This window comes from Leucoraja erinacea, chromosome 1, assembly GCF_028641065.1.
Source record: "Leucoraja erinacea ecotype New England chromosome 1, Leri_hhj_1, whole genome shotgun sequence".
NCBI lineage: Eukaryota > Metazoa > Chordata > Chondrichthyes > Rajiformes > Rajidae > Leucoraja > Leucoraja erinaceus.
Window position 1 is genome coordinate 168,685,742 of NC_073377.1, and position 27,346 is coordinate 168,713,087.

The 27,346-nt window shown below is 41.4% G+C and overlaps 1 protein-coding gene across 1 annotated transcript in view; it reads left to right on the forward strand.

Annotated features, from left to right (window-relative positions):
* inpp4b (inositol polyphosphate-4-phosphatase type II B) overlaps positions 1 to 27,346 on the forward strand; it is a 613,166-nt gene that overhangs the window by 573,812 nt on the left and 12,008 nt on the right. Inside the window, 1 exon segment of the mRNA XM_055647772.1 lies at positions 19,265 to 19,419. Coding sequence (XP_055503747.1) covers positions 19,265 to 19,419 — 155 coding nt within the window.

Sequence of the window (27,346 nt, forward strand, 5' to 3'; positions counted from 1 at the left end):
TCCTTTAGCCAAGCAGTTGCCTCTTGATCTGCTGTATGAAGGGTGACAAGTCCTCCTTTGAGTCTTTGTTGAGGGAATGCTTCAATGATGTGTTGCATTGTTTGCTACTCTCCACAAGCACACCGTGGGGTTGGACTGCTGCCCCATTTGTGAAGGCTGGCCAAGCAGGGACCATGTCCAGTCCTGAATCTATTCAGCGTCGTCCACTGCATCCTTGGGAGATTGGTGCCAGGGACCGGTAGGGTGGGGTCTGACACCAGATGTTTATTTGGGACGTCCTTGGACTCCCATTCCCATCCCATAGTTGATAAAATGAGGAGAGGCACAGATAGGGTGTACAGCAAACCCCTTTTCCCCAAGGTGGAAATGTCAAAGATTAGAGGGCATTTGAAGTCAGACAGGGATAGTTTAAAGGAAGATAGACTCAAAGCTGGAGTAACTCGGAGGGACAGGCAGCATCTCTGGAGAGAAGGGATGAGTGACGTCTCGGGTTGAGACCCTTCTTCAGACAAGAGTGAACAGTCAAGATTGCATTGTTGTGACATTTTCCAACAACAGAACATTGAAATGCTGGCCTGCAGCAGCAGCAGAACAAGCCTGGAGCAACAATACACCTAGATAATATATCATTAATAACCACAATGCCAGATTATTTTTTAAAAAGCCCAAAGGCCTTAGTGTAACAAAAGACCATCCATCGAAAGGCGAGGTAAGTTCTCATACAGTGTTCTCCAATCTTTTGATTTCATTGGGATCTTCATGTATAAACACCTCATGGAGTATCCACAGCCTTTAAGGTAATCTTTTCTTAAATGGAAACTCCACTATGCCGTGTCAATAGACAATAGGTGCAGGAGGAGGCCATTTGGCCCTTCGAGCCAGCACCGCCATTCAATGTGATCATGGCTGATCATCCCCAATCAGTACCCCGTTCCTGCCTTCTCCCCATATCCCCTGACTCCGCTATCTTTAAGAGCCCTATCTAGCTCTTTCTTGAAAGTATCCAGAGAACCTGCCTCCACCGCCCTCTGAGGCAGAGAATTCCACAGACTCACAACTCTCTGTGAGAAAAAGTGTTTCCTCATCTCCGTTCTAAATGGCTTACTCCTTATTCTTAAACTGTGGCCCCTGGTTCTGGACTCCCCCAACATCGGGAACATGTTTCCTGCCTCTAATGTGTCCAAGCCCTTAACAATCTTACATGTTTCAATGAGATCCCTTCTCATCGAAGATATGAAGTCTGACTGCTGCATTTCATTCACTGTACGCAAACTTCCAACACAGTCAATATTCATTGATGGGAAGCAAATGCATTGAACTTTATGACGATGATATACATCAAAAAATCCAAGCTAATACTGCTTATGTCAAGGATTCATATCCAATGCATTAACTGTCATAACTGAATTGATCTTGTATGGAAGTCACCAATCATTGAACTATTTAAGAACTGAAACACAATGGCCTGGATTCTTTTCATAATTTTCCAAAACTGCCCTTGTGTCAGGATGTTTGGGACTAACATGGGTAGGAGATTGTCTCAAACACCTTGTTGCTGAATCTTTGCCATCTCTGCTTCACATCTGGACATGTCATGGAGCCCAGTGCAAGCTCCCTGCAGTTCCCACATTGTGCTGGAGAATCTGTCTGTGGAACCTCCACCAGGTTAGCCCTGCCTCAGGAACAATGACTCCATCCATTTGAAAGTAGAGGAACTGCAGATAGACGCAACATGGTGGAGTAACTCAGCGGGTCAGGCAGCATCTGTGGAGAAAAGGAATAGGTGACGTTTCGGGTCGAGACCCTTCAGACTCATTGTTAGCTGAGGGGAAAGTGACAAGGAGACATACAACCAGTAAAATTGATCAGAATTGCAATGGAATTATTTGGAGAACTAGGGAGGGGGAGGGACAGGGACAGAGAGAGAGGCAATGCAAGGGTTACTTGAAGTTAGATAAATCAATATTCATACCACTGGGTTGTAAGCTGGCCAAGTGTAATATGAGCTGTTGCTCCTCCAATTTGCATTGGACCTCACTCTTACTTTGGAGGAGGTTCAGCTCTATATGGGAATGGGAGGTGGAGTTTAGGAGTTAAGCAACCAGGAGATCGCGTAAGCTTAGGTGGACTGAGTGTAGGGATTCAGCGAAATTGCTGCAGGAGGCAGAGATGTATTAGGTCATTTAAATAATTGATTGAGTTCACACCTATATTTTAAATTGTGTTTGTGATTTGTTCATTTCTTACCCTAATCATTTGCAAATCTCTTGCAAAGATTGATAAATTGTTAATAGGTTTTGAATGTCACTGGATGTCAGAGATATGTCCTTCTCTACTTAGTCAATCTCTTAAGGGCCTGTCCCACTTGCATGCGATTACGTGCGTTTGGCACGACCAAACGGAAGCGGCATTCACGCGAAGTTCGAGCTAAGTACGCGCGTGACATCATTTGCGTCATGCTTACCAATCAGCTGGGCAGGAGGTGGGCCGACTCAATTTGGGCGTCGGGCAGTGACGTCATCACGCAACGCCACGTGCTAGGCGTACGCTGTCAAGACGCTGCGTACGACCGCAATGCTCCTGCGTGCCGACAGGCCGTTGGTGCGCGAAGATTTTGGCCACTGCAAGAATTTCGGAGCCCCACGCAATGTCGGGACCAGCCCTGCACAACTCCACGCTTCTAAGTGGGACCGGCCCCGCGCGGCCATACGGTGCCCGTACGCCTCAAGCGACCACGAGGTCACGTAATTTGCGAGCCAAGATTGCGTAAGTGGGACAGGCCCTTTAGGAACAAAGATGACTGGCTCCACCAGCTCTGTGTATTCTGAGCTGGTCAAGGAGGTCAACGTGAGAACAGCAGTCTCTGCCACAAATGAAGAAGGAAGTCAACCTTCGCATTCATTGACCAGATGCCCTAACTCACCTGTTTTTGTTTCATCTATCTCAGGAAATAGTAATGAACAGTAAAGTGCCTCAATAGGAAAATGATTAGTCAACCTTACGCACATATACCTGTGTTAATTACCTTGTGCTCACATACCAGCTGCACATTGACAGTAGGAACCCTCACATTTGGCAGATTAGTGAGACACAGCTCGTGGGGATTCCAATAGCAGTGCATTGATCACTGCAGACTGGGCGAAAGATCTGTTCCGTGTGATATGCCTGTGACTCATAAAAACCTTATTGAGCCTGGAGTACAAGGCATGCTAAATTGGTTCGTTGCACTTGTGAGACACCAGTCAGAGATTGTGTAGCAAGGCCTTTGGCAACCGTCCACAGGTTAAATGTAGCTATCACATATCGACATCAGACAAGAGTTAGTAGTCTAGATTACTTAATTGTCAAACTTTCCAACAAGAGAACGATGAAATGCTAACCTGCAGTAGCACAACAAGCCTGGAGCCACAATAGACAAACAATGTATCATTCATAGTCACAATGCCAGATCAACAAAAGAAAGCCCAAAGGCCTTAGTGCATCAAAAGACAGTCCTTAGAAGTTCTCACCTGAGATTAGTGTTGCTTGGTGTTCAGGAGCCTGATTATTGTTGAGAAGAAGCTATTCACGACTTTCAGACTGCTACACTTTCTCCCGAATTGGAGGAGTGAAATGAAAAGGTGACCACAGTGAAGTGGGTCTTTGATGATACCAGCTCACTTTATAAGGCAGAGCCTTCTGTTGATCCCTTCAATGCTGGACAAGTTACCTGTAGCCGACCATCCTCTTCATTCTGGGTGTTTGGTGCCAAACCAGGCTGTGATGCCACCAGTCATTATACACTCTAGCTATAGAAATTCAAAAGTGTATCCATCAATATACCACATTGCCTCAAACATCTAAAGAAGTACAGGTTATTGAAGGGCTATTTTGATCACTGCAACAATATGCTGGGGGCCCAGGATAGATCTTGCCCAGGAGATAGTCTGACAATCTGACAATTAATCTGTCGACTATGTTGGGATTGTGGCTCTTGGCTTTCTCCTTCTAATGTCAACAGTCGGCTCCAGGATCTCACTGTGATTCTTCTGCCACCATTCAACTAGATTTTCAACCCACCTCCTCTATTCTGACTCATCATTACCCGTTATTCATCCAACAACAGTGGTATCATCGGCAAATTTAAAGGTGACAAAAGGTCACCTCCTCGCAAATTCAAGATGATTGTCAGTATCTAGTGCAGTATCTTGCTATAGAAGCACAACATCTATCTATGAACCTTGTGTTGGTGATGTGTACTCTCTCAGCTGCACATCTCCACTATAGCTGTTACAATACCAGGTTGTTGCTAATCCTATCTGTGCCTTTCCCAAGGTCTAATCAAATGCAGGCATTGCATCATGGGTTTTGCTGTTATTCATAAATCTCCCAAAGAGCAACAAAGTGATATAAGCAAATTGCAGCATGTAAAAATACCCAGCTTTGAGAGTTGGGTATTTGTTGCTTCAGAGGGTTTGCATCGACTCGCTTCATTGTCACTATGCTCTTGCCTTGGTTTTGCAGCAGGTTTTAGGAAAACTGTGGATGGAATGTAGATGTGGAAGTGAGCCAAACAGCCTAACGTGCTCAAGGTATATGCACATTCAGCCAACTTGCAAATGCATTTGGATTTCTTATTCTTAAACTCATGGCAACACCCAAAGTAACATGCCCCTGCAGGTTAAAATTCCCCTGAGAATTACTCTCTCCAGAAATGATTGTGGGTTTCCATCAATGGAATATAACTACTCAATATTCCCTCGCACTCTCCTCATCCTTTTATTATTTTTTTTTGTAATAACTTTATTTTTGGTTTTCAAGTTATAAACACAAATTTACACAGAACACCAACAAACAGTACAGAACAGAACAGTACAAAACGTATATACCCCCTCACCATCCCCAAGGCGTAAAAAATAGAAAGAGAAAAAAATAATTATTATAATTTAAAAAATAAAAATTTTAAAATAGGCAGAGTCTTTGTGTTCAAATGTTACATGTTAACAACAGCAACATACAAATATAAATACATTATTATGACTGTGTGGACAATATTTTCAGTTAAAGTAAGTAAGTTTATTGGCCAAGTATTCACATACAAGGAATTTGCCTTGGTGCTCCGCCCACAAGTAACAACATGACATACAGTGACAGTTACGAATGATTCAGAAAACACTAAACATTAATAATAATAAAACATTAATGATAAAACACCATTGATCAAGCATGTAAACCAACAAAATACCAGATCAAAGGGGAGGCTACAGATTTTTGGCTGTTGAGTAGAGCAACTACTCGTGGATAAAAACTGTTTTTATGTCTGGCTGTGGCAGCTTTGACAGTCCGGAGTCGCCTTCCAGAGGGAAGTGATTCAAAGACTTCCAGTTGAAAAGAATAAGCCTGCAAGCCAGCAATGATGCAAATGCTAAGGCATTTGCTTGTAAATTTGTAAGCTTACAGTTTGGGGGTGATATTCCAAAGATAGCTGTGTGCAAGTCAGGATATCTGCAGAAGGTACACAAAAATGCTGGAGAAACTCAGCGGGTGCAGCAGCATCTATGGAGCGTAGGAAATAGGCGACGTTTCGGGCCGAAACCCTTCTTCAGACTAGAAACCCTTTTGCAGATATGGGAGAATACCTCAAATATGTTTCCCCTGTAGCTGTTGCGAGAGGGACATGTCCAAAACATGTGTCCTACAGAGGCTGGGCTATGGCCACATCTAGGGCAGCCAGGATCTGTGGTAGAAAAGATTCTGGCAAGGTTTGTCTCTTGAATAATGAAGACGGTGAAGCACTTTAAATTGGATCAACCCATGGCGTGTACACAGCGAAGAGGTGTGTATACAAATTATGCTCTCTTCTCATCAGAAAGCTCTACACCCCGCTTTAGTTTTGTCCCAGGATATCTGTTTTAATTCCTGTATTAATGTGTAAATTGCTGAAACACGTTTCTTGTCAAAGGGTTCCAACTCCAGAATAGTGTCTAATTGGCTCTTAGTGGACAGCAAAGCTACCTATTTGAAGATACCTGAAGAAATGAGATCTGGGTATATTGTGGTCATCAGCAAGCATTTCAAAGGAAGTGAACGTTCTGCCAGTAAACAAGTCTCAAAAATATACCAGTCCATCCCATATAACCATATAACAATTACAGCACGGAAATAGGCCATCTCGGCCCTTCTAGTCCGTGCCAAACACTTACTCTCACCTAGTCCCATCTACCTGCACTCAGACCATAACCCTCCATTCCTTTCCCCTCCTTATACCTATCCAATTTATTTTTAAATGATAAAATCAAACCTGCCTCCACCACTTCCACTGCAAGCTCATTCCACACAGCTACCACTCTCTGAGTAAAGAAGTTCCCCCTCATGTTACCCCTAAACTTTTGTCCCTTAATTCTCAAGTCATGTCCTCTTGTTTGAATCTTCCCTACTCTCAATGGAAAAAGCTTATCCACGTCAACTCTGTCTATCCTTCTCATCATTTTAAAGACCTCTATCAAGTCCCCCCTTAACCTTCTGCGCTCCAGAGAATAAAGACCTAACTTGTTCAACCTTTCTCTGTAACTTAGTTGCTGAAACCCAGGCAACATTCTAGTAAATCTCCTCTGTACTCTCTCTATGCCAATATGAAAATGCAGTACCTAACATGGAGGATGTAAAAAATTAATTATTTGCCACTGGGAAAAGCCTGCTGGTACCCTTTAGTCCCACATGTTTCCTGAACTGAAAGGCCTGCCGGTACCCTTTAGTCCCACATGTTTCCTGAACTGAAAGGCCTGCCGGTACCCTTTAGTCCAACATGTTTCCTGAACTGGAGCTATATTTTAAGTGAGGTTTTAACCACCAGGTTTGTCATTTGTGTTTTACGATTATAAGGTAATGAGCAGGTGATTATCGGTAGTGGATCAGATAGGAGTTCCATCTGTGCCCAATCTGTGCCCTGTTTACTCTCATATGAATATGTCCAATGTAAAAGTGTTACAATATTTTCAGCCCAGTAGGAATAGATCAAGTTAGGCAAACCTAGACCTTAGGAACTTCCAAGTATATTTTCTTCATCCTGGGATTTGAATTGTTCCAAATAAATGATGAGATTAGTCTATCTAATTGCTGAAAAGTTGTCCTAGGTATGAATATGGGGATCATTTGAAAAAGGTAAAGAAATCTAGGTAAAACTGTCATTTTAACGATATTGATAAACGCAGCCTACTAATGAGAGTGATCATGTTGACCATTTGTTGAAGTCCTGTGTTGTTCATTCTAATAATGATTTAAAGTTATGGCTGTGTAAACCTCCCATGGTATGGGTGACTTTAATTCCCAGATAAGTAAATACATTTTTCTCAAGTTTAATTGGGAAGCTGGACAACTCTGGATTCGGGATTCTGAGGTACTTGGCTGCATCACATGAATCATACACTGGTAATAATAGCCAATGCAAGATAATAGTCGAATAAATATCGGAGGTCTCACCCTCTGTAGTTGGAACATCAGAGGTGCGAATGAGCCAATTAAAAGAGGTAAAATTCTGGCACAATTAAAATCATTAAATATGGATATTGCTTTCCTACAAGAGACACATTTGAAACAACAAACTCAGATCAGATTAAGGGCAAATTGGATAGGGCAAACCTATTACTCCTCATTCACCTCTAAAGCAAGAGGCACGGCCATTATCATTCGGAAGGGCATACCTTTTAAATTAAAGAATTCCATATCTGATAAAGAGGGAAGATATGTTATAGTCACGGGAGAAATTTACAATACACCATTAACTATGATAAATATTTACGCGCCTAATTTTGATAACCCACAATTTTTTAGGAAAATAATAGATTTAATCGCAGAGCATAATTTTCAAAATATAATAATGGGGGGAGATTTCAACTGTGTTATAGATCCATATTTAGATAAATCAATAAAGCTAGGGAAGCGTCTTGTTAAAACTAAGACCTGTGAATTTTTAAATACTTATATAAAAAATAATAACATAGCTGATGTTTGGAGAATAGCAAATCCAAGTAGTAGGGAATACTCATTTTATTCATCAGTTCACAAAACTTATTCGCGAATTGATTATTTCTTATTGGACACAAAATTGATCCCGTATACGAATAAACCATCATATCATAATAGTATTATTTCTGATCACTCACCATTGACTTTTATACTTAAAATTGAGGGAATGCCGAGTATAAAACCTTTTTGGAGGTTCAATGCACACATATTAAATAACCTGCAGGGTTATGAGTATATAAAAGAACAAACAAAACTTTTTTTCGAAATAAATGACATGCCGGGTATTTCTGCACCGCTATTATGGGAAACCTTCAAGGCATATATTCGCGGTGTCATAATCCCTTACCAAAGTTTTCAAAATAAGGAAAATAAAAGAGAACTTCAGCAGATAGAACAGAAAATAAAATTACTAGAACTGGACAATGCAACTGACCCAACCATAAATAAACATAATAAGATAACTTTATTGAAATATAAAGTCAATAGAATACTATCGGCTAGAGTAATAAGATTATTCCAAATTACAAAACAAGCACACTTCGAATTTGGGGATAAGCCACATAAACTACTTGCGAGGCAACTGAAGCAACTAGAAAAGGAAAAAACTATTACTAAAATTAAATCGGATAAGGGTGAGTTTCTAACATTGCCTAAGGATATTAAGAAGAGGTTTGCCTAATTTTATCATAATTTATATACATCTAAAATAAAGACAGATGTAAGTAAAATTACAAATTTTTTAGATAATTGCAAGCTCCCAAAATTGGATAGTTTAGAACAAGAGCAATTAGGAGCACGGATTACTAGTGAAGAAATAAAACAAATAATAAACTCACTGAAAAATGGGAAGACCCCAGGACCAGACGGTTTTAGTAATGAATTTTATAAAAGATTTCAGGAGTCAATCGTACCAAGATTATTTAATTTATACATGCAGGCTTATACTGAAAATAAACTACCAGAAACCCTAGCAGAAGCAACAATAACGCTTATACCAAAAAAAGATAAAGATTTAGATGAACCTGGTTCTTATAGAGCTATTTCACTTCTAAATACGGATCAGAAAATTTTAGCAAGGATTCTAGCTAGAAGGCTAAATAATTATATTAACAATTTAATAAATACGGATCAAACGGGATTTATACCCAAAAGACAATCATTTAATAATTTGAGAAGGCTTTTTAATATAATGTACTCTCATAATGAGGACAATGAAGATATTTCAGTTGTCACGTTGGATGCAGAGAAGGCATTTGATCAAGTAGAATGGCGGTATTTATACAAGATACTCCAAAAATTTAATACGGGAGAGAATTTTATTAGATGGATTAAACTACTTTATGACAGACCTACGGCAAGAATATTAACTAACAATACGCTATCTCCAAAATTTTACTTATCAAGGGGTAATAGGCAAGGGTGTGCCTTATCACCATTGCTATTTGCCCTTATGATAGAACCGCTGGCCGAAAGGATTAGAAATCACCCGAATATTCACGGATATAACAGCAAGGACTCAAAGAATAAAATTTCATTATATGCTGATGATATCCTTTTATATATTACTAATACACAAACGAGTATACCCACCTTATTAACACTAATTGAGGAATTTGGCTCTTGTTCAGGATATAGAATAAATTGGAATAAAAGCGAAATTATGTCTTTAAAACCACAGGGTTCGAGACACTTACTAAAATTCCCCTTCAAAATTGCAACAGAAAAATTCAAGTATCTGGGTATTCAAATTACGAGAAGACACAAATCATTATTTAGTGCCAATTTTATACCACTATTAAATAAACTGAATGATACGATTAAATTTTGGAAAACGCTTCCGCTCTCATTGATAGGCAGAATTAACGCTATAAAAATGGCTTTCTTACCACAATTAATATATTTGTTTCAAGCGATCCCAATATATATTCCAAAATATTTTTTCAAAAAACTAGATTCCACTCACTAATTTTATATAGGACTACAGAACACATAGAATTCAACGAAAGCATTTGTGCAAATCTAAAGGAGTTGGGGGTTTATCATTACCTAACTTTATATATTACTACTGGGCAGTGCATATTAAGAACATAATGTACTGGCTGGATAGTTCCACTCAGCAGTTGGAGTGGATAAGAATGGAGAAAGAGGAGTGCTATCCGCACGATATAGGAACGATCCTGCTCTCACCGATAAAATTGAATAGTATAATATATAAGAAGAACCCAATTATTCACAATATAATAAGAATTTGGAAACAAATAAAAGTATCCTTGAAATTAAATAATTTATCAGTACTAACCCCACTATTGAACAACCCCGCATTCAAACCTTCTCTCATCGACAACACATATCAACAATGGGATAGACTGGGGATTAGGAAAGTAGGGGATATGTATGAAGTGGGCAAACTGTTATCATTTCAACAATTTAAATTTAAATTGAAGGATAATCAATATTTTAAATATATACAGGTATGTGACTTTATGAAGAAATATACACATAGATTTCAAACTATATTTGTAGATCCTTTAGAAGAAGCAATGAATATTAAGGCTGATTCACAAAAATTAATATCATACTTTTATAATAATATATTAAATAGAGAATCACCCTCAACAGAAGCATTAAGGGAAGATTGGGAACATGAGCTAATGATAAAGATCTCGAAGGATAGATGGGAAAAGTATTTGATGAATACACATAATTGTTCTATTAATGCAAGATAATTTAATTCAATTCAAATTATTACATAGACTATATTATTCAAAAACGAGGTTGAATAAATTTTATCCAAACGTCTCTCCCAGATGCGATAAATGTTTGTTTCAAAACGCTAATATAACACATTCATTTGTAGGATGTACAGTTGAATACATTTTGGAATTATATATTTGATATATTTACAAAGCTTTTCAAGTCAAGAATAGAACCCAAAACGGAATGGATTATATTTGGAATAATAGGAGAAGATACCAATTTAAATAAAGATCAAAATGTTTTTTTTAATTGTGGGTTAATAATTGGAAAGAAATTGATACTTAAATTTTGGAAAAATACAACCACACCAACTGTTAAAATGTGGATTAGGAATATGATGGACATAGCACACCTTGAAGAAATGAGACTCCGACTAATAGATAAATATGACCAATTCTTAAGGAGTTGGTCTCCTTTCATCGACTTTTTGGAATCATGTGATGCAGCGGTACCGTAAAGATGGCTGATTTCAGTTCATGACGCGGATAGATCTACATCTCCGAATACAGATTTGAAAAATTCTCTTTTAAGGGGCCTTCTCTTCTATTTCTACTTTCCACTTTCTCTCTTCCTTTTTTTATTTTTTATATACACACTTCACGTTTTTCTACTCTCTACCATCTATTTTTCCACTTTTTCCTCTTTCTATTGTTTTCTTTTTCTTGTCTTGCTTACTTCCTTCTCATAACATAAAACTAGAGGTTGTACATAGAATGGATTACGGTATTACATAGTTGGCACCTAAAATTAGGTTCCACTGTACTGTTTTGTGCTGTATTAACTTCTAATAAAATAAACAAAAAAAAAAAAAAAAAATAAATAAATAAATTGGGAAGCTGGAGTATTCGCCATCAGTGTGATTGATTGGGAAAAGCAAGCTCTTTGAGTCATTTATCTTATAACCTGACAGGCGGCCAAAATTCTCTAATATATGCAGTAGCTTTGGTATGGAGTCAGTTGGGTTGGATATATATACCAGCAGGTCGCCTGCGTACAGCAATACTTTGTGAGATTTACCACATCGAAAGATATCTCTGATACCATCTTCTGTCCTAAGAGCTATAGCAAGTGGTTCTATAGCCAAATCAAACAAGTAGGGAGAAAGGCTGTAGCCCCTATAGAGCTGGAAGTAGTCAGAGATTATATTGTTGGTCCTCACAGCTGCCGTTAGCACAAAATATAATATTTTGATCCATGATAAAAATGATGGACCAAAGCCAAATCTTTTGAGATCAGTAAACAAATAGTGTTATTCGACACGGTCGAATCCTTCTCAGCGTCTAAAGAAATAATTACTTCCGATTGTTCTGTGGTGTGAGGTGAATACAATACATTAAGTAGGTGCCACACATTATAGAATGACTGCCTGCCCGGGATAAATCCAGTTTGGTCAGGGTTAATAACTTTGGAGACTACTGTTTCTAGACAGGTGGCTGAAATATTTGTGAGGATTTTGTAATCACAATTCAGCAAGCTTACAGGGCAATATGTACCACACAATAGTGGGTCTTGATCTTTATCGGCAGGAGTGATATGGTTTCCTGCAACATTGTTTGAGGTAGATTCTGCTGGCTAAAAATGTCCTGATCTGTACAACAATTTAAATGTTGGAGCCAGCTTGATTGCAAATTCTTTGTATTTTTCAATTGGGAAACTGTCTGGTCCTGGAACTTTGTTGCTCTGCATTGATTTAATTGCTTGTAATATTTCTTCAGTTGATATTTCCCTGTTCAGATTCAGATTCAATCTTTATTGCCATTGTGCAGTGTACAGTACAGAGACAACGAAAAGCAGTTAGCATCTCCCTAGAAGAGCGAACATAGAATAATGAGCAATAAATAAATATATATACGTACATACAGTCATAGTAGTGCAATTATTATTTTTTTCCTGGTGGAAGGAGTGTCCGGGGGGGGGGTGATTGGCAGTCACCGAGGTACGTTGTTGAGTAGAGTGACAGCCGCAGGGAAGAAGCTGTTCCTCGACCTGCTGGTCCAGCAGCAGAGAGACCTGTAGCGCCTCCCGGATGGTAGGAAGGTAAACAGTCTGTGGCTGGGGTGAGAACAGTCCTTGGCGATGCTGAGCGCCCTCCGCAGACAACGCTTGCTTTGGACAAACTCAATGGAGGGGAGCGAGGAACCGGTGATGCGTTGGGCAGTTTTCACCACCCTCTGCAGTGCATTCCGGTCGGAGACAGAGCAGTTCCCATACCATACCGTGATACAGTTGGTAAGGATGCTCTCGATGGTGCAGCGGTAGAAGTTCACCAGAATCTGAGGAGACAGATGGACCTTCTTCAGTCTCCTCGGGAAGAAGAGACGCTGGTGAGCCTTCTTGATCAGAGTAGAGGTATTGTGGGTCCAAGAGAGGTCATCGGAGATGTTGACCCCCAGGAACCTGAAGCTGGAAACACGTTTCAATTTGTGCTTGGTCCTCTGTAGTAATTTCTGGGGTGTACAAGCTGTCTAAGAAGGCAGGGATACATGACAGATTACTGAAGCATAGAGGGAAAAATAAAACTGCTTTAACTGGTCATTGGTGGCATCTGGGTCAGTAGTCTGTACCCATGGCGATGTTAAAATAGGACTGTCTGGTCTGGTCCGCTGAATGTTTTCCTGCCGTTTCTCCGTGTTCATAAAAATTCTGTTTAGATTTGAAGATTAGTTGCTCTGTTTGTCTGGTGGATAAATTGTCAAATTCCGTCTTAAGTAATAATTTCTCCTTGTAAAGTTCAGGTGTTGGTGAATTGGCATTGAAGCGGTCTATTTCCGCTATACTGTGGGACAGTTCCGTCAGACATTGTTTATATTTCTTCCTCTCATATGCTGTAGATTGAGGGCGGATCTTATAGAAACGTACAAAATTCTTAAGGGGTTGGACAGGCTAGATGCAGCAAGATTGTTCCCGATGTTGGGGAAGTCCAGGACAAGGGGTCACAGTTTAAGGATAAGAGGGAAATCTTTTAGGACCGAGATGAGAAAATCATTTTTTACACAGAGAGTGGTGAATCTGTGGAACTCTCTGCCACAGAAGGTAGTTGAGGCCACAGTTCATTGGCTAGATTTAAGAGGGTTAGATGTGGCCCTTGTGGTTAAAGGGATCAGGGGGTATGGAGAGAAGGCAGGTATGGGTTATTGATTTGGGTGATCAGCCATGATCATATTGAAGGGCCGAATGGCCTACTCCTGCACCTATTTTCTATGTTTCTATGTATATGAGATTATCTGGCCTCGAAGGTAGGCTTTAAGAACCTCCCAGATAGTCGCTAAGTGCATGTCCGGAGTATTATTAATTTCCATAAAGGTGTTCATTTGTTGAGAAATAAATCTTTTGAAGGACTCCCTAGATAGCAACAGAGGATCAAACCGCCAGGTGCGTCGAAGTCTAGGGCAGTCTAGGAAGCCTATATCTAGTTGCACAGGGCTGTGGTCAGAAATAACAATACTGCTATACTGGCTCCCCTTAACCATGGAAAGGATCCTACTATCTAGGAAAAAAATCAATTCTTGAATAAGAATGGTGCATTGGGGAAAAAAAGGAATATTATTTTGTTTGAATGAATGAATGAATTAATTAATACGTTTCTTGTCATTGCACAATACTGTGCAACAAAATCCCATTACACCTCCTCCGGTTAAAAAAAATACAAACACGGCAACCATTGACACATATGTACACTTATTAGTAAAATAATAAATAAGAATTTAAAAGAATTTGGCGGCATTTCTTGGAATTACATTTTGTTTCCCCAGTGTTCTCTGTTGCTCTTTTATCGCACATGGGTAGAAACTATTTTTTAGTCGACCGGTGCGAGCCTTCAGAGACTTGAATCGCCTCCCAGAGGGTAGCAGAGTGAAAAGGTGGTTGGCAGGGTGGGATGTATCCTGCTTGATATTTGTGACCCAGCGCAAGCATTGGGCCCTATATATATATATCATCCAAGGAGGGCAGGTTAGCGTTTGTAATGCTCTGCGCAGTTTTTATAATTCCCTGCAGCGCCCTCCTCTCAGCCACAGTACAGCTAGCAAACCACACCAGGATTCCATAGGAGAGGATACTTTCCACGGCGCATCGGTAGAAGGACAGCAGCAGCGGCTGTGAGACGTTTGCTCTCTGCAGAGACCTCAGGAAATACAGCCGCTGCTGTGACTTCTTCACGAGAGTGACGGTGTTCATTTGCCATTTGAGGTCCTGGGAGATGTTTATTCCCAGGAACTTAAAGCCAGTGACTCTCTCCACCATGTCTCCTTTGATGTATAAGGGAGCAGGTTCCTCTCTCCTCTTCCTCCTGAAGTCAACGACCAGTTCTTTTGTCTTTGATGGGTTGAGTACCAGGTTGTTTTTGGTACACCAGACAGTCAGTTTTTGGACTTCATCCCTGTAGGCAGACTCGTCGTTGTTGTTTATCAGTCCCACCACAGTCGTGTCGTCCGCAAACTTGATGACCCTGTTTGTGGGTTATTTCTTCTCCAGGGGTCAAAAAGAGTATGGGATTCTATAAATGAATTGATAACAGCAACAAAAAATGGAAATTTTACTATTAAGTCTTGGGTTGGATCTGTCCAAATATGGATGTAATACACAATTAAAATCCCTTGCCTAATGTCAGTTTGTGGTCATTGAGATTTGGGAGGGATGTTATGAAGCTAGAGGAAAATGATGGGTCGTCCCAGTTTGCTCCACATTATTGCCATAGAGGGAGTGCAGAGACGGTTCACCAGACTGATTCCTGGGATGTCAGGACTGTCTTATGAAGAAAGACTGGATAGACTTGGTTTATACTCTCTAGAATTTAGGAGATTGAGAGGGGATCTTATAGAAACTTACAAAATTCTTAAGGGGTTGGACAGGCTAGATGCAGGAAGATTGCTCCCGATGTTGGGGAAGTCCAGGACAAGGGGTCACAGCTTAAGGATAAGGGGGAAATCCTTTAAAACTGAGATGAGGAGAACTTTTTTCACACAGAGAGTGGTGAATTTCTGGAACTCTCTGCCACAGAGGGTAGTTGAGGCCAGTTCATTGGCTATATTTAAGAGGGAGTTAGATGTGGCCCTTGTGGCTAAGGGGATCAGGGGGCATGGAGAGAAGGCAGGTACGGGATACTGAGTTGGATGATCAGCCATGATCATATTGAATGGCGAACGGTGCAGGCTCGAAGGGCCAAATGGCCTACTCCTGCACCTAATTTCTATGTTGCTATGTTTCTATACATTGGCTAGTGCCACCTGTGTGCCATATAGATTGCCTGTTACAACTACATACCTTCCCCTGGGGTCGGTGAGAAGAATATTTGGAGCTGAATATTTGACCTATCCAGGCTTTTTTCAGTTTCACATGTTCACTTAATCGGAGGTGAGTTTCCTGAAGGAAAATAATATCAGATTTCAGAGATTTTAAATGTGCAAAGACTCTGCTCCACATGACTGGATTATTAATTCCCTTTATATTCCAACTCAAAAAACAAATGTAGTCCTTATTTTTGTTGTCATCCATTTTTTACAGGGTAGTAAGAAAGTAAAAAAAAACAATAAAGTCCCTGCCTACAAACAAAAAACAGAGCCGTAAAAACCCGTGCTGATCTACCAGTACCCTAGAGATTGCATCCCTCACTGAGGGGATTTCTTCCATCGAGGGGATTTATCGCAGTCGCTGCCTCATAAAGGCTGGCAGTATCATCAGAGACCCACACCATCCTGGCCACACACTCTTCTCCCTGCTACCTTCAGATAGAAGGTACAGGAGCCTGAAGACTGCAATGACCAGGTTCAGGAATATCTACTTCCCCACAACCATTAGGCTATTAAACCAGGCACGGACAAAAATCTGATCATTAATAACCCATTTTACTTCGGAGTCACGTGAGTGACTACGTGAAGAACCCCGCTAGGACGCATGCGTGGATATCGCTACACACATTGCAACGAGTCACAGCAGGGGGAAATGACGTTCCCCTTAGCGGCAGAATTTAAAAGCCGGGAACAGCAGGTAAGGAGACTCTGCGTTCTTTCCACTTACTTTACAGGTGGAGGCATGGACAGATCCACGAGAAACAAGAAGGCTGCGTAAAAGCTGGCGGGGGAGAACCGCGGAGTTGCGGGCAGCCAGCAGCAGCCAACGGCACGCCAATCTCCCGTAATGGGAACAGCTGTGCCCGACTTTGCTCCCGCACCGGCCAAATCGACACCACGGCCGGGCGGTAAAGCGAAGCAAAAAAACAGACAGTCGTTGACTCCGATGAGTCCAACTTTGAACGGCCAGCCAGCGGCCAGTGCCCGTGAGCATTGGGGCCGGTTGGAGCGGCTTCTGGAGCAGCCGCGAGTGGCCAGTGCCCGAGAACATTGGAGCCAGTTGGAGCGGCTGTTGGAGCAAATACTCCAAAGTGGCAGGCTCCGGGAGAGGGAGCCTAGTCACAGTGGGCAGCTAGTAAGTCCTACAGCAGTACCTCTTGTGGGGCTGCACAGTGTTTCTCCCTCATCAGAGGGGAGTACGGGGAGGTCAATTCTGGGCTGAACCTGAAGAGGGTGCAGAACATACCGCTAATGTGCATGGGGTGCAAGAAAACCTATTGGATATGGTGTCCCAGTTTATTCAACCCGACCAAACTGGCCAAAACCTGGAGCCCAAAATAGCTGCTAGTATTGACTACATGTCATTCAACCAGTGGATATTATTTCAATGGCCCACAGACAGTCCACCAAAAAACAGTACTTGGTGTACATCAAGAAATGGGAAAAGTACTGTCAAAACAATAACATCACCCACAGATCTATGAACATCCCGTCTGTTCTGGAATTCCTGGCAAGCCTCCATTACGATGAGGGGCTCAGTTATAGTGCCATCAACTGCGCCAGAAGTGCTCTGTCAACATACCTGTGGCAAGGAACGGAGCGGCATTCTGTTGGGACACACCCCCTGGTAACCAAACTCATGAGGGGCATTTTTAATGTTAATCCCCCAAGAACCAGGTACTCCCAAATATGGGATGTGAGCATTGTACTGACCATGTTAAGAAACTGGTCTCCAGCTACAGCTCTGTCCCTACAGAAACTGACAATGAAAACAGTCATGCTGATGGCCTTGGTCACGGCACAAAGGGTCCAGTCACTACAGAAAATAAGGCTGGACCACATGACTATTTCATCTGGAAATTTAACTTTTCACATCAATGAATTAGTCAAACAGAACAGACAGGGGTCAGCAGGCTTAAAAACAGAATTCAGAGCCTACCCGACAGATGATCATCTCTGTATTGTAACACACTTACTATTATATATGGAGTATACTAAGATCATCAGAGGCAAAGAAACGTCACTTTTAATCAGCTACAAACAGCCACACAAAAAAGTGACAGTCCAGACCACCTCGAGATGGCTAAAACAAGTCCTAATAAAGGCTGGAGTAGACACTAACATTTTTAAATCTCACTCCACCAGAGCTGCAGCTACATCGGCAGCTATGAAGTGGGATATTCCTATGGACCAAATCCTCAAGACAGCAGGATGGTCAACGGAGAAAACGTTCCAACGATTTTATAATAAACCAGTCATTGAACATGGAACATTTGCAGAAACAATTTTAAGTTCTGTAATATGATTTTACCCCATAAATAGGGGCTATAATTTGGTGTTAATAAATTTATCGTTGTTTTTCAATATCGTATTGATGTCTAATGATGTTAACACTATTCTCCCCATAATCAAGGCAGATGTGATGCATGGACTCGTTTCCACGGCATGAAATCACAGAGCTTTAAAATCTTCACGTAGTCACTCACGTGACTCCGAAGTAAAATAGTAAGATTAAACGAGAATTTACCAGTTTGAAGTTTGATCGTTATTTTATGAGGAGTAACGTTGAGGGAATACGTGTCCTCCGCTCCCACCCTTGTCATATGCTCAACTGGTATCACTTCTCTAATCTTACTATGTTTAGTCATTACAGTTATCTGTGATTTCACACCGCTGCTTTGAAGAATGACACACATGCGTCCTAGCGGGGTTCTTCACGTATTCCCTCAACGTTACACCTCATAAAATAACGATCAAACTTCAAACTGGTAAGTTCTCGTTTAATCTTACTATTATCTGTTATTTGCACTTCATCAGTTTATTTATTCATGTGTGTATATATTTATATTATGGTATATGGACACACTGATCTGTTTTGTAGTCAATGCCTACTATGTTCTGTGTGCTGAAGCAAAGCAAGAATTTTATTGTCCTATCAGGGACACATGACAATAAACTCACTTGAACTTGAACTACCAGTGTAACATACCAGCATTTTCTCTCCACGCCTTTGTCATGTGTTTAATCAGCTTTTCCTGTATATGTAAACTATGCTCATTCCATAAATAAACAAGTTTGGCCTGAATTATTTATGGGATTTATGAGTGATTATCTTATACTTATGCCCCCTAACTTTGGATTCCACTATTCAAGTTGACTGCAAAGATATTCAAGGAACAATTCCAGTAATTCAAGTTATTTTTAATCCTGGTTAGATTTGCCGAAGGCTGAACGGAATACGTTTTACGAGCTGTAAAAGTGCCAAAGACAGGACATCGATGTCGGTGACATTGGAGCAATGTGTGATTCTTCAAGAAGAGCATAGTCTACATCCAGACTATTTTGTCCGAGCGCTGGACTGCATGAGAAGGTACGTGTTTCTCAAGTGCATCTTGAGTGCCTTTTAATGGTCTCCAGGGTAATTGCAGAGATTAACAGCAAATTAAACGAACAAATTGAATCTGTTGGCAATGAAGAGAGTAATTAAAAATATCGCAATGAAGCAGAACAACACAGCAAGCTACTGGTGATAAAAAATATACATAAAATAGATCTCAAGCATTGAAATATCAGAGAGGACATGATTTGTGCATTATTCCGTGCCAATTTGATTGCCAATTCAGCAGAATGCATGTACCCGTCAGCATGATGCATACTCTTATAATTATGAAATACTTCCTGCCCGTTGGAAATGTTAGAGTGGGTACATTATGCTAAACTGGTGTCATGTGCGAAACACACAACAATTTGCCATTTTATCAGTGGGAGATCATCCTCTCACCCAACTATTTGCACTGTTTAAAAATATCATCAGTTACCTGAACATTAGTAACTAATTGACTCCATAGTAATCTAGATGTACAGGTTTTCTGCAATTGGATGGCTGTGGAATGCAGGAGCTTGGAAAGCTTTCAGGAAGTATGGCTGAAGGCATCACCTTATTGTTTCTTTTATTTATTGGCAAATTTTTAACCGTGTCAATGTAAGAGGGAAGGTTGGCTAAGTAGCCCCTGCTCGCTTGAAAAGGGAGGAGAGATACATAAGAACATAGAAAATAGGTGCAGCCTTTCTAGCCAGCACCGCCTTTCATTGTGATCATGGCTGATCGTCCCCTATCAATAACCCGTGCCTGCCTTCTCTCCATATCCCTTGATTCCATTAGCCCCTAGAGTTCTATCTAACTCTCTCTTAAATTCATCCAGTGACTTGGCCTCCACTGCCCTCTGTGGCAGGGAATTCCATAAATTCACAACTCTCTGGGTGAATTTCACTTCCTGAGCATAGGGCTGGTCTGTGGCCGAATCCAATAGGCGATAATGGGCAATGTGCTTGCTCAAGGGTCAAGCTTGATTTATTTAGCTTGCAGCAACCTGTGAAGCATTATTTTTTTAGCTGTAACATCAGACAAAAGACGTCTCTGAGGGTCCTTGTGCATCAGTCAATGAAAATAAGCATGCAGGTACAGAAGGCAGTGAAGAAAGCGAATGGCATGTTGGCCTACATAACAAGAGAAGTTGAGTATAGGAGCAAAGAGGTCCTTCTGTAGTTGTACAAGGCCCTAGTGAGACCACACATGAAGTATTTGAGGAAGGACATTCTTGCTATTGAGGGAGTGCAGTGTAGGTTTACAAGGTTAATTCCCGGGATGGCGGGACTGTCATAGGCTGAGAGAATGGAGCAACTGGGCTTGTACATTCTGGAGTTTAGAAGGATGAGAGGGTATCTTATTGAAATATAAGATTGTTAAGGGCTTGGACACGCAAGAGGCAGGAAATATGTTCCCGATGTTGGGGGAGTCCAGAACCAGGGGCCAAAGTGAAAGAATAAGGAGTAAGCCATTTAGAACGGAGACGAGGAAACACTTTTTCTCACAGAGAGTGGTGAGTCTGTGGAATTCTCTGCCTCAGAGGGCGGTGGAGGCCAGCCCTCTGGATACTTTCAAGAGAGAGCTAGATAGAGCTCTTAAAAATAGCTGAGTCAGGGGATATGGGGAGAAGGCAGGAACGGGATACTGATTGGGGATGATCAGCCATGATCACATTGAATGGCGGTGCTGGCTCGAAGGGCCGAATGGCCTACTCCTGCACCTTTGGTCTATTTGAGAACAAGGATGTCTGTAGGTGTTACTTATCTGTCTTCATAGGTCAATTCCCTCACCTGAGGCCTTTGCAGGTCTGTTATCGCAAGCTTTTTGTGTTATTGCTTTATCATGTGCCAGCAATTTGGAATAATGTCAAAACTGACCCGAAGAACATGCGGGGATTGTGATCTTGTCACTTGTCTGTCAGTTCCCTCAATTATTCATTATCCTTAAATCAGACTTCCCTCTCACTGGGTGAGATGTTGCTCGCTGCTCAACAGGGAGGCTCAAGGCCACATGTCAACATTTTAAACATTTACACATAATATTACTGGATATATAAATCAATAATGGTGCAAGGGAGACTATGGTGTTTGAGACCATGATGGTCAAAGTATGTACCTTAAGGCAGAGGGACGGAGAATGAGGATAAATGTGGGCGATCTCAAGTCAAATCTGCCACAGACAGATTGGTTTGAGAGAGACAGAATATAAAGACAAAAGAACATATTATAAAAATCATTGTATTAGAAATCTCCTAAAACATTACACAGGCTAAAATAATTAAATTATGCACTGCATTTCTGAGAAGTTGACTGAAACTTACAAAATTCTTAAGGGGTTGGACAGGCTAGATGCAGGAAGATTGTTCCCGATGTTGGGGAAGTCCAGAACAAGGGGTCACACAGTTTAAGGATAAGGGGGAAGTCTTTTAGGACAGAGATGAGAAAAAAAAAATTCACACAGAGAGTGGTGAATCTGTGGAATTCTCTGCCACAGAAAGTAGTTGAGGCCACAGTTCATTGGCTATATTTAAGAGGGAGTTAGATGTGGCTCTTGTGGCTAAAGGGATCAGGGGGTATGGAGAGAAGGCAGGTACAGGATACTGAATGGATGATCAGCCATGATCATATTGAATGGCGGTGCAGGCTCGAAGGGCCGAATGGCCTACTCCTGCACCTATTTTCTATGTTTCTATGTAGGTCATTAGCAATGACCATTATTGATAAAAAGAGAACACATGCCGGTAATTACTACAGGTGCACAACCTTTTATCCGAAAGCCTTGGGACCGGACACTTTTCGTAATTCGGAATTTTTCGGCTTTCGGAATGGAAGATTTTTAGCGTAGATTTTAACGGCTGGCGCAGTGGTAGAGTGCTCGGCTCGTATCCGCAAGGTCGCGAGTTTGCGCCTCGATCCCGGCAGTTCCTCGATCGCGAGTTTGAGTCTTCAATGTAGTTTTTTCTTGCAGAATAGGAGAGAATAGGGAGGGTTAGGCTGGGATCATTCTCTGCGAGATAATCTTAGTGCGGGAGACAAGTGTAGGAGAGGTGTACTGACTGTGTGGGCAGAACTTTGGAAGTGATTGCCCACCATTCTCAAAAGCCGCTGTGTCTCCCTGTCCCTGGGATAGCAGGGGGCGATCAAACAGCACAATACCCCCCTCCCCCTCCAACTCGAGGAATCCGCTCCCCGATGGGCCGCTACGGCGACAAGTGGCAGTTCGCCCACAGCCCGAGCTGCGCCACCCCAAGAACAAGACGTACCTTGCACACCATCAGCTTCTGCCCCTACGGGGAGCGTGTTCCTCTGGAGTTGGAACGGGGCTGGGCTGGAGTTGCTGATCTGGGATCTCCGTGCTTGCAGTGGGCCTGGGGGTCGGTGTCCCGATGAGGGGGCGCAGCTCGGGCTGTGGGCGAACTGCCACTTGTCGCCGTAGCGGCCCATCGGGGAGCGGCTTCTGGTGGTCCTGACGTCTCCGGCCAGTTTGCAGTTTTCCTCTGGAGTTGGAACGGGGCTGGGCTGCTGCTGGCTGTGGGTCTCTGGGATCTCCGTGCTTGCGGTGGGCCTGGGGGTCGGTGTCCCGTTGGTCCTGACGTCTCCGGTGACTGCACTGCGCTGCTAGAATCGCCGACGTGAAGACAGTGCAAAGCTCCCGCGCCGGTGCAATGGGTGGGGAGCTGGAGAGGGGAGGGAAGGGGTCACACACATGGCCGGGAAGCAGAGGGGAGTAGGTGGGGTGAAACTGAAGGGAGCGACAATCTGCTCCTGCTGCCTGCCCGCTGAGTTAAAAAGTTCCCACGCAAGACTCACGATACACTGTGTATCGTGAGTCTACCGTGGGAACTTTTTAACTCAGCAGGCAGGTAGCAGCAGATTGTCAATTATTAACCCTCCCGCACAATATACCCTCACCTTCTCTTTTATGAATGGGGATTTAGTTCCCCTTTCTTCGAGGACTGACCGGAGGTTCCGCTGTCACCTCTGCGGGCCGCCCTCGGTGAACGTCTTCAAGGACCTTTCTTCAAGGACCGAAAAAATGTCGCTATTCGGAGCTTTTCGTTAGTTGGAATTTTGGATATAAGGTTGTGCACCTGTAGTTACCTTTTGTTGAGAGTCTATTGGAAAATGAATGACAAATGCAGCACTTCATGAAATTCAGAAAGGAAAGATAATATTTTGTGAAGCTGATGGTGGAGCAGCATAAATATTCCAATTGTTTATCAATGAGATGAATTGGTTACTATTTCCAGTGAAGTTCATTGGGTATTTTACCAAAAACACTTAATGCATGTCAGATAGAGACTGCCAATATCAGGTCGATTGTCAATTGCAACCTTGCTCATTTTACTTTTCATTAGTTAATATTCCCTTCAAAACATTGTTATTCTTTTATAAAATTAATTCTTAAATTTGGTCATCTCACATTCCACGTTGAGCTTTAAATATTTTTGAATGAGTTAAAATATATTAGTATTATTAAGGCACTAATGAGCCATCGTGATTTGTACTAATCAGAGGCCAAACCGTCTTCGCCCCAGGACATCACTGCAAATCTTCAAACCTTAGACTTCACCATCTTTAGATATTTATCAATGGCCATTCCCCAACACACGTTGAGAAAATGGAATGTATGCTTGTGAAAGCAAATATTCAATGATCCATCTCCGCATGCAACATGATCTGCCATGGGCTAATAATTGCCAAGCAACTTCTGTGGCAATTATTTGTTCAAGATATCAAGACCCATAAATCAAAAGCAGATAACTGGGGATTTGCTGCATATTAGACTATCTAATTGAATTACTTACATTCACGCTTGAGAAACTGAGTGCACTTCGGTTTTCAAGTCTGTACATATCTTTTTATTAAACTTTCTACACAATTGTAAATGGCTCGGCGCTGTTACCACTCATCCAATTCTCATTGCTCTAGCATGATAGAAGCATATATACTCATTGGGGAAATAGAGCAAACATTCACTTTGTACAGAAGTTATAACATTTCAGAATGCTTTAGATATGGTCATAACTTCAAATACTAGATAGAGAATCTTATGGTGTGTTTTAAATTGCTTTCTTGTCCACTGTGTGGTTTTGAAAGAAAATGGTTTCATTTCTTCGAAGGAAACCGTGTTATTCTTACCGAAGTGAACTGGTATCCCGTAAATATTTTACAGAATGCAGCAAAACTAGTTTGAATCATTATCATTGCTACAAATCAAAGTAATATTGCCTTGGTTTTAATTATAACATTAGTCCAGCGCTCCCTTCCATTGTGACAATTAAATGAAGCCGAGTATCTTTTTGGATGTTAAGCAATTTACTCGGTTTCAGGCAAATTTATCTTTATTTTACTGCAAAGTCACAATCTATCTTAATGTATTTAACTCTTGAACATAAATATGAATTATATATTCAAATGGAATTTCCAGCATGCCATTAATTTTGTGGACACTGGTTGGCTAACAAATGTAATCACCAACAATGAATATTCAAGAGTCACAAGTGTTTTATTGTCATATCAAATCAAATCAAATCAAATACATTTATTGTCATTGCACAACAACTGTACAACGAAATTTCATTGCATCTCCTTCCGTGGAATAATTAGAAGACCTTGGGATAAATGATATGTCCCGGAATGGAACAATGACATTCTTTCTTGCAACAGCACAACAGATATGTAAACATAATCACTCTGTAAGCACCATAATTAACAATTGAAAAAGTTCAATTGCCAAAAACAATTCTCCTTCGTCTAAGTAGACCGGAGCTTATTTGGAAGTTGTAGTGTTTAATAGCCTCATGGTTAGTAGCTCGATTCAATTTAAAAATCAAGTGATTAGCAACTTAAAGACTCGACATCGGTGCTTACTACTCATTTTGCAATTGTGCAAAAATGATTTTCATTTTATTACTGTACAGGCATGTTCAATTTGATGAAACATTTGTGTGTCACCACCACATGCCAAACATTTATTTTGTTACAACTTCCTTGTTCACTTGTTTATGTTACTGTAAGTTGAACAAGGGATGGGCATTTTTCATTGCGGTTTGCAGTGATCCACAACTTTGTAGTTTACAAATACACAGGACACAGATGTTAAAAGTCCAAAGTGCCAAATATCAACATGGTGATGGGAGCCTTCTGTACTCACCTGTGCTCCTCCGATGTTGAGAAAGGCTAGGCAGACACGTCATTGGAGTTATCAAGTGGGCACCTACTTTCATCGACATTTCGCTGATTGAACCAACGACGTCTCCAGTCGGCTCAGCGGTGCATTCTGTCCCACAACCACCCCCCTCTGCGTCTGTCTAGTCGGTTATTTGGGAGACCAAATGGAGTCATTCCTCTTCAGCCAGAGCCACTGGCTACTCCGCTCTGCCACCCGTGATGCTTCTTTGATGGCCTGGCGTAGGGCTTGTCCGTTGATCCACGAGTCCTTCATCAGTCTTATGGTAGATGTTGCCACAAACCCTCAACATCCAACTTCTACCGGGCAGACCTTAGCTCTCCAGCCCCGCTGTTCTGCCTCCGCTGCAAGCTCTCTATATCGCAGTTTCTTTCTTTCGAAGGCTTTCTGCACAGCATCCTCCCAAGGGACTGTGAGCTCCACAAAATACACCATGCGCTGAGAGTTCAACCAGAGCACAAGATCACACCTCAAGTAATTACTTGTCAATGTCAATGCGACTGAATTTTGGAATAAAGTTCAGATGTACTACATTGCGAGTTTAGATCATGTGACTGAGGATGAATTTATACCCAATATATGACTTCACCTCCAAGGGATTAGATATTACTGTATTATGCATCTGGTTCAAGTGATCGAGGATGAATTTCTACATGCATGGAATTTATTTATTATTAATTGACCTTTTATGGAATTGCACATCGGCAGCAAGTGAGGGCCAAGTGGTGGACATTTTTATACCGGACTCACTGAATGTCCCTACCCAGCTATCTAGCAAGTTAAACAATTAATCCAATACAGACCCGTAGACACGAGATGTCGTTGATGCTTTACTGTATTCAACTGTGAAACTGTAACATACAAGCAGAAAAGGAAACGGCATATTTAGTTATGTTATACACTTGGTATAGGAACGTAAACTATGATGCCATCACCAAATACGGTGCTGTTATGTGAGAAACCAGCCAGGGTACATGAAACATTCTTAACTGTGTTAATAATAACAATCCTGCGCAATAACGTTTATAACATGTAAAGATGCTGTTAACACAAACATAATTACTCACTGACATTGTGTCTAACAGATTATGTGGGGTAGGATGGCGATAGATTACACACTGGGAATTACACTGTCTATGTGGTACCCTGAGCTGGACTTCCTAGTTTATGATAACTTCCTGTATAACAGGAAGGGTAACTAAACGCTGTAGGAACAGGAATATCCAGCAGGTGGCATTAATGCATGTAAACATGCATTAATGTGGGACGACAGATGGCGCAATGGGCTAAGTGTTTGGCTAGCGACCGGAAGGTAGCCGGTTCGAATCCCGCTTGGAGTGCATACTGTCGTTGTGTCCTTGGGGCAAGACTCTTCACCCACCTTTGCCTGTGTGTAAATGTAATGTAATTATGTGAAGCACTTTGGGGTCAATGCAAGTTGACTAAAAATGTGCTATATAAATAAGATTATTATTATTATTATTATTATTATTATTAAACATCCAGCACAGTGCATCTGGTTCAAGCGATCGAGGATGAATTTCTACATGCGTGTAATTTATTTATTATTAATTGACCTTTTATGGAATTGCACAGAGGCAGCAAGTGTGGGCCAAGTGAGGGACGTTTTATAGACACTAAAGTTAATGGAAGAAAATGCATGTTGTAAAAAATGGATTGTCAATTCAACATTGCCTGCCTTATACTATCAGTGAAATTAAAATTCTTCCTGCATGTT